General features: G+C 37.6%; 1 protein-coding gene across 1 annotated transcript; it reads left to right on the top strand.

Moving 5' to 3' along the window:
* Positions 1-291: 291 nt before the first annotated feature.
* LOC143635993 (polyubiquitin-like) lies at positions 292-1,509 on the top strand. The gene has a single exon (XM_077103691.1). The coding sequence runs from the start codon at positions 292-294 to the stop codon at positions 1,507-1,509; it is 1,218 nt and encodes a 405-aa protein (XP_076959806.1).
* The last annotated feature ends 10,120 nt before the right edge of the window (positions 1,510-11,629 follow it).

Here is an 11,629-nt window from a genome sequence, read left to right as displayed (position 1 = left end):
ACTTCCCAAGTTTGATGTTCGTTTTAATTTTACGTTAGTTTGGATGATTTTGTTTTGTAAAGTTTTTTTTTGTGTAACTAGCTGACTGCATTCTTGTGTTATTCTATAAGCAAAGCATGTTACATATTTTTGCAAGCAAAGAAATATATTATACAAACTGTAACACAAATAATATCATGCAGTGAGTCAGTGACTTAGCGTTTTAAGCGTGTTTGTGAAATTCTGTGTGCTATCGTGGAATCTGCATTCGAATATGTGATGTTAGATATGTTAAGTTTTGTGATGAAATCTATGGTAGTTTTATATTCAAGAAGTACTTATTTTCACTTCAAATTCATTTGTTTTTTTGTTCTATTAGTCAAGATCGCTGCTACGTATACCGATTATAAGATCGTCACTCTTAAAGTCAAAGGCTCTGACTCCATTGGGAGCATCAAGCTTCAAATCGAGGCTATGGAACGCATTCCGTTTAACCAACAAGAAATAATTTTCAATGGAATGGTTCTAGAGGACACTAATATTCTTGCCAACTTAGGCATCAGGGACTCTGCTCTCACACTTGTGCGGAAATCAAGCGTCTTCATGAATATATTCATCAAGAACATAGAAGGTTGCATAATCCATATTCTTGAAGTCAAGCCCACTGACACCATTGCTTCCGTAAAAGAGAAGATCATGCTCAAGGAAGGTGTTTCTGTTGATGAGCAGGTGCTGATCTTTAACAAAGAGGTTCTCGGGGACAACGGCACCCTTTCTGACTTCCACATCAACATGAATTCGAATGTCACAATGATACGCAGATCAAGGGGATTCATGAAGATATTCATCAAGCCCGACGTCACCGGAATGACCTTTACTTTTGATGTCAAACCCTCATACACCATCGATAGCATAAAAGCCAAGATCCAAGATAAGTTGCATATTCCTTGTGCTGTGCAGGAGTTGAACTTCAATGAAATGATTCTTCACAACAATAATACCCTTGGCGACTACAACGTCAACAGGGAATCCACACTCACGCTTACGCATTCACCATATGGATTCATGAAGATATTCATTAAGACTCCCACAGGGAACACAATTACTATGTTTGTCAGGCCCTCAAACACCATAAGCAGCATAAAAGCCCATATCCAGGATAGCGCACATACTTATAAGGTATACATTCCGTGTGAAGAGCAGGAATTGATCTTTAACGAAACTGTTCTCCACAACATTGATACCATTGCCGACTATAACATTAGGAGGGAATCCACACTCACACTCGTGCCCATATCTAGGGGAGTCGTGCAAATATTTATCAGGATCTGCAGTACGGGAAAGATCGTTACTTTGGAATTCAAGCCCTCGGAGACCATCAGCGATGTGAAAGCCAAGATCCAACTAAAGGAAGGTCATTCCCCTAGCAATCAGAGGCTGGTCTTTAACAAACAGTTTCTTGAGGATAGCCATACTCTTGCGGACTACAACATTCGCAAGGAATCAACCATCCATCTTTATATAGAATAAAAAGGGGGATGATTAATTAAGATAATGAATGTACCTGGTATCTTATGAACCATTATTATAGTTAAAGATGATTGTAAATTTGATAGTCTAGAAGTACTTGAATTAGGTGGAAGGCATAAACACCGGTGTTTGAACTAATGCATACACATTTTAAATTATACTCAACTGTTAGCGATTGTATATTTAATCTGTCACAGAGATTTATTAAATGGTTTGTTTGGTTGGGTTAAAGAGAAGTGATAGGAATGGTTAAAGATATGGTTACTTCATTAAAATGATTGAGAAACATGATAGTTTATTGAGTGAAAAATAATGTTTAAGCAATATGTAAGTTAATAATAGATTAAACAGTTTTTAGTCAGATTATATCAGTTATGAAATTCTTATGTTTTACTATGACTTTTTTCTTTTGATGGGTTATACCTATAAATTGATCACCTTTAACTGAAACACTAAATTTGGTTTATTGGTGTAAGATCGATATATCTTATCTTCTTTCAAAACACTAGATTAGGTAAACGATGGCGGTACACCATTTACTTTCCTATTATATACGTAGTTTGAAACAAGAATGACCCGGATATTCAAACCGATTGAACTAGATGATTTGTTCATTCTCCGCTTGTTTGCAAACCTGCCAAAAGCACAATTATGATATAAGATGTTCACATATTTAATCTGACACATACCAAAGATGGATCTTTTTGGTAGTGTGTTATTTGATTTTCGGTAGTGTATTACCTCAGATGACTCCAGACGCTTCTGGTTTGTGCTACCAGTATATCTAAATGAGTACTCAAACGGGTTTGTAAGTTCTAATCGGTTTCCAATTAATCAAGCTGTAAGGTATTAAAATTTGTTTTAAAAGTTCTAATAAATGAGTTAAACATATTGACCATATATAAATACATATTTTAATTATTATTCTAAATTTAAACAGGAATAGCCTGTATAGAGGGCTTACAAAAACATGTTCAAACATCGGTCAGGTATACTTCACCTGTCCTGCATTTGGTTCCAGCAATTCGCATTTTCATTTTTGTCCGGTCTAGTCATATAATCCGACTCATATTCAATTAAAACTATTAACGATGTATGCGAACAAACCTCTTTGGCTCCTTTAACCCAAATTTATTCACTACTCAACCAAATCTTAAATTGAAAGTTTAGAAAAACATGGAAACAAGTTTGAAGTGTTGTATTACCCTTTATACCTTTGCATGGATAATTCCCTAATTGATTTTGCTTCAAGCAAATGAAAAATTAGTAATAAATATTTTTTTATAACTTTATCTAGGAGTATTTACATGTTCTGAAATCTAGAATCAATTAATCAAGCTAATAAAACAACCAGATCAGATACTTTAGTTTGCTTACTTGATCGCTTATTAGTTTTACAACTCTATAAAGCTATTCATACGATTAGCTTGTGACAATATGATTACGATTACCTAAGATAACCAGATCTGTTGTATCTATAATAATAAAAAAGAGTAAATTACAGATTTAGTCACTTATGCATATACCACATTGCACATTTTCAGCAGCAAAACTTGAACGAAAACATGGCCCCCGGGGAGTTGGGGGGGGGGGGGGCTGGGAAACAACAATACTTCGCCCCCGCACACAATATATATTGGTCCTTATTGTTTACTACACCGGTATATATACACATGCATATATGTTACGAATTATGTCATTTACACTAGCTAACTGGTGTTAATGTTTTCAGTTAAATGACCGGTACGCTATTTACTCTTAAAAACAGAAAACCTGAAAACAAAAAGAATATAGTATGTTAAATCGTGGATCCCATCATACTTCTCCCACCACATTGTGTTCTTCAGCAATGTCCAGGACAATCAGTGGATGCAGCCACGTACAGTGTCTTTGTGCGCGCCATCAACTGGTTCTTCACCAGCCTGGCTATCAAATGTAATTTTCACTATAGTCACCCGTAAATAGCTGGCTTAAAAACCGTACAGACTGAATTGAATATCTTTCAGCATAAAAGAGATACTAGTCGATCTGTGAAATTAATTGGGTTAATTAACTTACTTTTAAATATGTGAATTGATACTTGAATATTAGTTAGCTTATTAGGATACATGACTTTCTACTTTCTGTTTAATTCTAAGGTATAAAGTTAGTTGCCTAATTTTCATGTATATGCAGTTATGCACGTATAGAAAAAAAATATATGTAGCACAGTTACAATTCCAATCTTAAATCGAACTTAAATCACAAATTCAAATTTGCATTGATATTCGGTATGTGAATTTGAATTAACACGAAAATCACAAATTAGAAATTGGTTTAAATTGTCGTAACTAATTTCGAATCAAATACCATGTTCCATGTTCCATTACTTCACCAATCCATAGGGGAACGAATATCGGGTACTTCTTTTAACTTGGACATTTCAGTCAGAGTTCAATATAGTGACCAAAAGGTATTAGTGTTTCATCCTTGCCCATTATATATATTTTAAGGCGTATCAACATTGATGTATTGATTTTGTAAGTCGTACACGTTTTTTAGGGCCTACAAATTGAAGCCTAACTAATTTACAGTCGAATAAAATTTGAACCAGTTAAAAAACTCCAGCCCAACGTGACATACATATATACATAGATATGCAGAGGTGGGTCTAAATTGAAAAATTAATTAAGATTTAAACTAACAATATGGCTGTGATCAAACTTTTCTAATTCGGATGTGTAGGTATTGTTATTCAAAGTGATTTGGAATGGCTGAACGGTCCAAATTAGTTATTACAAGAATACAGAAAATTGCCCCCAGTTGGGGAACACACAAGCTACCACTAAAACAGTTTATGATATTAATGTCGAATAAACTTTTATTTAGGCTATGATGTCTTCAAGAGATGAAGTACCTTACACATTCGAATCTAGGTGTTCTACGATTTTTGGGGATACTAGACAATTTTTGGAATACTAGACAATTTCCTCATGTCAACTCTTTTATAAATATGAAATTCTATGGGACCAAAGACGATATAGAGACTAAGAAACTGAAAGTCATTTGCAAATATATTGGTGGGTGCAAAAATCCTGGCTCAAGCAGCACTGGAATGGGAAAGGAGACGCCTTGGGTGGATTCTCAGTAATATTGTCAAGGAAGATAATGCCTTGTTTGAACAAAACCATATGCGGTAGTTTAATGAAAGGCTGGATGAAGAGGTGGAATGTCGGGAAAACTGTTAAGGTTTACAACAGATTATTAATGATCAATACCGAGGTGGAATGTCGGGAAAACTGTCAAGGTTTACAATAGATTATTAATGAGGTAGAGGTCCCACCTCCTGAGTTTAATTCTAAGTCCAAAAGTGGAAACAAACAAAAGAGGAAAAAACTAAGAAAACAAAGAAGGGTAATAGTGAGTAAAAGCTATCGGTGGATGAAACACGAGCAAAGAAAAGGCCCAGATGTGATGACCATTTTGGTTTAGATGAGTTATTGGGCCTAAGAAAAGAAAGAATTGTTATTAACAACAAGGATGTGAGGCCCAACGAGGTGGAAAAAAATAATACATAAAGTTATAAGGCAGGACCTGCTCAAATGGTGAATGGTGAGGTCGAAGAAGTGAGGGAAGAAGGGGAAATTAGGCTGTCCTGGAGTTAGAGGAAGACGACTGGGAGATGCAGATCGATCATGGGGATGATCTTGAAGAGCATAGGGAGGTTTTAGATACATAAGTGAGTGCCACTATCAGAATCGGAGCCATGGTTGGGGCTGATATTGAAGGATTTAATCAGAGGTGAAGGTGTTGAAATGGTTAATCAATGAATATTCTCTCTATCAACATTAAAGGGATGGGGTTGGAATCAAAGGCTAGCTGGATCAGAGATTTAAAGATGAAGGAGGGGATCGCTTTCTTAGCTCTTCAGGAAACTATGAGGGCAGATCTCGAGAGGAACCAGGTTAGTAAATTTTGGGGTCATACCAATTTTGGTATGGATTATGTGGGGGCGACAGGAAGATCTGGGGTACTTCTTTGTCTGTGGGACTTGTCTGTTTTTTAATTCAGTGGAGCTTATCAAAGAGAGAAACTTTATCCTCATTAAGGGAATGGTGACTGGGAGAGCCGGAATTTTTTGTTGTCTGAATGTGTATGCGCCACAAGGTTCGGGTGAGAAAAAAAGGCTTTGGGATCGTATCTCCAATCTGAAAGTTGAGCATGAGGGGTTGTGGTTTATGATGGGAGATTTTAATGTTGTGAGATTTCCGAGTGAAAGAAAAAAAAATTCGAGTTTCAACCCGGTTACAGCGAGAGATTTTAATGCGTTTATGTTCGAGAATGACCTCGTTGAGTATGAGATGAAAGGGGTAAATCGGAAATAAGCTAAGCAAGATTGATAGGGTGTTAGTCAACCAGGAGGTGTTAAGTAAATGGCCGACTGCTAATTTTAGAGTTTTGCCAAAATTTTTGTCAGATCACAGACCTTTAATCCTTGTAATCAAAGACTTAAACTATGGGCATCGTCCGTTTCGTTTTTTTAATTCTTGGCTTGAGTGCCAAGATTTTAAAGATGTGGTGAGAGCGACGTGTGAGGGTTGGGTCTGGGATGGTCCGGCGGATGTGGGTTTAATGAAAAAATTCAAAGAGTTAAGATCTGAAATAAAAAAATGGTTGGCTCTAACTAAAGCGAAAGAACAGGAGAATGAAGAGTTGTTGAAGGCGGAGTTGGAGAATATCGAGACTGAAGCGAAGTCAAAAGATTTATCTGAGGAAGAAGAGTGGGTGAGATTGGAATGTTTGAAAGAGTTAACTGATTTGAATAATAAAAAGGTTAGAGATCTCAGCAAAGGTCGAGGGTTTGGTGGGCTATGCATGGTGATGTCAACTCAAAGTTTTTTCACGGTTTTATCAACAATAGAAACAGAAAAAGTTATATGCATGGCTTAACGGTAGATGGTTCTTGGTGTGATAACCCGAAGTTGGTGAAAAAAGAGGTTTTTTGTCATTTTCGTGAAAGGGTTAAAGAAAGTTTGAAGGATAGGCCGGGTTTGAATTGTCAAGGCATTAAAAGGTTATCGGAGGCTGAAGCTAAGGGGTTGGTCAATGAATTTTCTTAAGAGGATATCTAAGACGCTGTGTTCGATTGTAATGGGGACCGAGCGTCGGGCCATATGGGTTCAATTTTAGGTTCATCAAACATTTTTGGGAATTTTTTTATTCCGATTTCGAGAAGGTGGTGGCATAGTTTTATATGACAGGTAACTTTAACAAAGGGGTTAGCTCCTCCTTCATTACTCTAATTCCAAAATGCAAAGAACCTGTTAGTTTGAATGATTGCAGACCGATCAACCTGGTGGGGGTGATAAACAAGGTGGTTTCGAAAATTATGGCTAACCGGTTGAAAAAGGTGCTAGGGTCGGTTATTTCCGATTCTCAATCGGCTTTTTAAGTGGCAAAGTAATCCTTGACGGGCCGTTGATTGTTAAAGAACTGATAGCCGGGGCCAACAAAGCCAAGAATAAATCATTCTTCCTTAAAATTGACTTCAAGAAAGTTTACGATAACGTTAACTGGAACTTACTGATCTCGATCATGTCTCAAATGGGGTTCCCCTCGGTTTGGTGTAATTGGATTTTTGGAATTTTATGTTCAGCAAGATCTTCGGTTCTAGTCATTGGGTCTCCTACTTTCGAATTCCAATGCTTTAAAGGGTTGAGGCAAGGCGACCCTCTTTCTTCGTTTTTTGTTCCTTCTTGTCATGGAAGTGTTTTCTATGATGAATAAGGCAGTAGAGGAAGGTATTGTGAAGGGGATCCAAACCCCTAATAGGGGTCCTATGGTTTCTCATTTGTTTTACGCGGATGATGCTCTGATTATAGGTGAATGGTCAAAAGGTAACCTGGAAAATGTGAATCGAATTTGAGATGCTTCCCCTTGTGTTCCGATCTAAAAATCAGCCTCAAAAAATCTGACTTGTATGGTAGTGTAGTTAATTTAATGGAGATCAATGAGATGGCTGGGGTGATCGGGAGTAAACCAGGGAGGATGCCTTTCATTCATTTAGGCATCCCTATGGGTGCTAATATGAATAAGATTCAGAATTGGAACGGAATTATGGATATCATTGAAAAACGGTTAGCAGTATGGAGAGCCCATTCTTTATCAATTGGAGGAAGGGTGGTTCTTATTAAGTCCGTCTTAGAAAGCTTACCGGTGTATTATTTATCGCTTTTTAAGGTGCCGTGTAAGGTGATAGAGAATCTTGAAAAAATAATGAAGAGATTCTTATGGGGCGTTTCTAGTGATGTGCAAAAAATTCATTGGGTAGCTTGGGAAAGGGTTGCGATTCCTAAAGAGAAGGGTGGTTTAGGTATCTCAAGGCTTACGGATGCTAATAATGCTTTGTTGGCGAAGTGGGGTTGGAGATATAGAACAGGAGATGATGGTCTTTGGAAAAGGGTTGTTGACGCTATTCACAATCAGGTAACGGACCGAGACGTGGTCTCCGGAAAAAAAAAGGAAATTCGGGTGTGTGGCTAAATATTGCAAAGGTGATAAATAAATTAAAATGGGATGGTAGTACTATGATGGATTTGATAAAAGGCAAGATTGGAGACGGTCAAAAAATGTGCTTTTGGAGAGACAATTGGGTTGGTAACACAAGTCTAAAAGAAGAGTGTCCTAATTTGTATAAATTGGAAAAGAATAAACTTTGTAAAGTGAAGGAAAGGTTTTGGAGGTTAGGTAACAATTTTGGATGGACCTGGTGATGGATCAAGAATCCCTCTTCAGCCCTTGAGTTGAAGGAATGTGAGAAATGTTTCAATCTCATGACCATTGCTCAGTGGAGAGATGGGCCCGATGCTTAGGATTGGCAAGGAGACAAAGGTGGGGAATTCTAGGTCAGGTCGGTAAAAAGAATGATCAACATGAATAAAAACAATGGTACTAATTATATTTATTAAGTGGAGTAAGTAGGTGCCGGTAAATGCAATATTCATGCTTGGAGAGCGGAGATGGACAGAATTCCTACTCGGAGGGCGCTGGAACGCAGAAATATTAGTGTCTCTGACAATGTTTGCGCCTTGTGCGAGGTCGGGGGAGTCGGCAAATCATATAACCACGGTGGCGGCGATTATTTGGGAGCACGTTAGCCGTTGATGTAAAGTTCCTCCTATTTCCGGGTTCATGGTTAGAGATCTTTTAGAGCTTCACAAGTCCATTAAGCTTGGAGATATAGAAAAAGAAGTGTTCCATGGGGTTATAATTATTGCTTGTTGGAGAATCTGGAAAGCGAGAAATGACAAGGTGTTTCAGGGTAAAGAAGTCAAAGTGGAAGATATTATTGGGGATATAAAAGTGCTTGGCTTTCTCTGGTTCAAGTAAGTCAAAGTATGGATCTATAGATTGGTCTAGGTATAATTTTTCGTTTATGTAGTTTGTTTTTGTTAGTGGCTGTTCTCCGTGTTGTGGAGGTGGCCTGTTAGTGGGGTTTTTGGTGTTGTGGCGATTGTTGTTTATAAAAGTTCGTAGTTCGAAAAAAATATGCGGTATTTTCATGTGGGGAGAATTGGATCTCATTGAAGATTAATTGTTCAGTTTGGAGATTGTATTATGATTGGATACCACTCTCTAAAAGTATCTCAATAAGATGCATGGCACTTTCTTCTAGGGCTATAGTCCAGTATTTCAAAACCAACGAACATGCCAGGTTACCCATCATTATGGTTGTAGGTTCTTGGCCACAATTTGGAGCTAGTTATATTCATGGAGCGGTATAGTCACCACTCATCCTCTTAACACATCCGAATTAATCAATATTGTTAACACTATTGTGGACCGAAGAAAGGAACAAACTCAAAACGACTACCATTTGGCTTACATCAAAAGTTACCTAGTCTAAGTCGATAAAAAGCTAGTCCCTTTGAAGCTTTGACTATATATGTTCAATCTCCTCTTGAATTTATCTATTTGTTTCAAATTCTCATACAAATTAAATCGATATACACACCAAAGTACCCCTGATTATTCCTAACTTCTGCTTTTAGCACGTTTTTCCTAGCAACAAACCAAGTGTCCCTAAGCCCGCCAAGAGGGGACACCCCAGTAAGGTCCACACAAGCATGCTCCCCCCACAAGGCAAACACAAGAATGTCCGCCGGTCGGAGTGTAGATTTTCCTTCACGCGGAACCGACAATAAATTTACAGGAGCCTCTTTGTTTGCCGAGATTCCCGCCCATTTTAACACATCTCAAAGGACATCCCTGACCAAATCATGTGTATATTTAAACCAAAAGAGTTTTTTGAAATGAACCGCGTGTTCACCAAAATTTACTAAACAAACTTTACGGCAGACCGGGCATGGCTCATTAAGAGGGATCAGGGGATCATTAATGGCTCGGTATTCCACTACTGACATGTGCTGGCCTAACCCTTTTGTGAAAGTGACATTCAAAAAGTCTTGAACATGAGGAGCTTGAAGACGTTCTAATGCCGCTCTCTGACGAGAGGACATGCCAAACTTTTCTCCCAAACTTGGGCGGTTTTATTATAAAGAGCACTCGCCAAAGCATTTTAGGCTTTAGGGGGGGGGGGGCGATGTCCTTATTAGCAAACCCGCCAAGATCAGATCGGAAATAAAGTCGTGCAAACAATCCAGCGCACACCCAAAATCGGAATTTAACCCATTAACATCACAATCACGCAAAATGTGATCCTGTAACTTCCAGGATTGTGCTTGATGTGCGAAACGGTTTATTAAAAATATTAACCTAACCTAGACACCCTAGTTTTAAATTTATAAATTTAGACTATCCTAATGCTAGACCACTAGACAGGCAAGTGTACCTATCAACTATAGTAAAACCTAATGAAGTCCGGATATCGAACCCACGAGACACTAGCGACGCCTAAACTAGACTCTGACTAATAACTTAAATAAATTGATTTTAGTGATTTTGTCCTTTTTTATTATTAAATATTAAATAATATAAAACAAATAATACTTACTCTAAACTAGACACGGACAAATAGAACTAAAACTTATATAGGAGAAACAACTACCTAGGTAAGGAATCCTACTAGTCAACTCGTAAACCCTCGGTAATGGATTAATGAATGGTACCGTATTCTCAAAATATGAAACTTAATGAATAACTAAAGTATGCTAGATCACCTCCCAGTCTCACCAACAATACCTAAGAAACCTAAATATCATGTAAGCTCAACGGCTTAATGGTTCGGATCACTTCCCGGTCTCACCTTGCCTAACTATGCTAAGGTACCCAAAGATTAAATCACCTCCCGGTCTCTCTAATCACAAAACAACCTAAGGCGTAAAGGGGTATTTTTATTGAATTCGGTTATAATTCGGATCTGTAAGAATCTAAGGGAATCTAGGGTAACTCACTCCCGTGCAATCACTACCCAAACCAGCAAAGGACCAAAACAGACGACACTTAAATACCTCCCGGTCTCTCAAGTGACAGAATATAAGGTATCACTAAACTCTTAATTACCGTTCCTATGGAATACGTTAACAATATACCATAAACTAGTTACAAACACACAGTAAACAACCTAATATGCATCCATACATGAAAGACATTCACAAAGACGCATATGGAACAAAAATTGATAATAAATTAATACCAAATACGCATATGCATCACAATCCAAATAAAATAAAAACTTTACCAAAGCATGAATCAATCAATAATAACCCAACACCGAAAATAAAACAAGTCTAAAAGTAATTCATCAAAACCCAGGCAGTATAAAAGTTTAGCCAATCATAATAGTCGATGAAATAAAGGTATAACAAATAATACGGTTCATCGAAAAAGAAATAAATATAATTGAGCTACTAGCCTGTGACTAATTAATTCACCTAGGTGTTTGCTTCTTATTTTCTTTGGTTCTTTTGTGGCTGCTAATTGTTGCACCAACAGGGGGCGGCCCCCTTCTGACTTGGGTCCTCTCCAAAATCCTCCAAATAATAATTGTCGTCCACCCCTATTAATTATGCAGCCATCTTTATATATTTCCCAAGTTCCATGACTCCAAATCTCACGTAATACTATTATGTGTCCAGTGGGCTTTTGCAATTTTCCATTTATTTGGGCCAACATCATACAA

Source organism: Bidens hawaiensis, unplaced genomic scaffold (genome assembly GCF_021521415.1).
Source record: "Bidens hawaiensis isolate Kalapana, Puna unplaced genomic scaffold, B.hawaiensis_p1.1 tig00007743_1, whole genome shotgun sequence".
In the NCBI taxonomy this organism is placed as follows: domain Eukaryota; kingdom Viridiplantae; phylum Streptophyta; class Magnoliopsida; order Asterales; family Asteraceae; genus Bidens; species Bidens hawaiensis.
The sequence above is the reverse complement of the archived record's forward strand: the minus strand, read 5'-3'. Positions and strand labels throughout refer to the sequence as shown.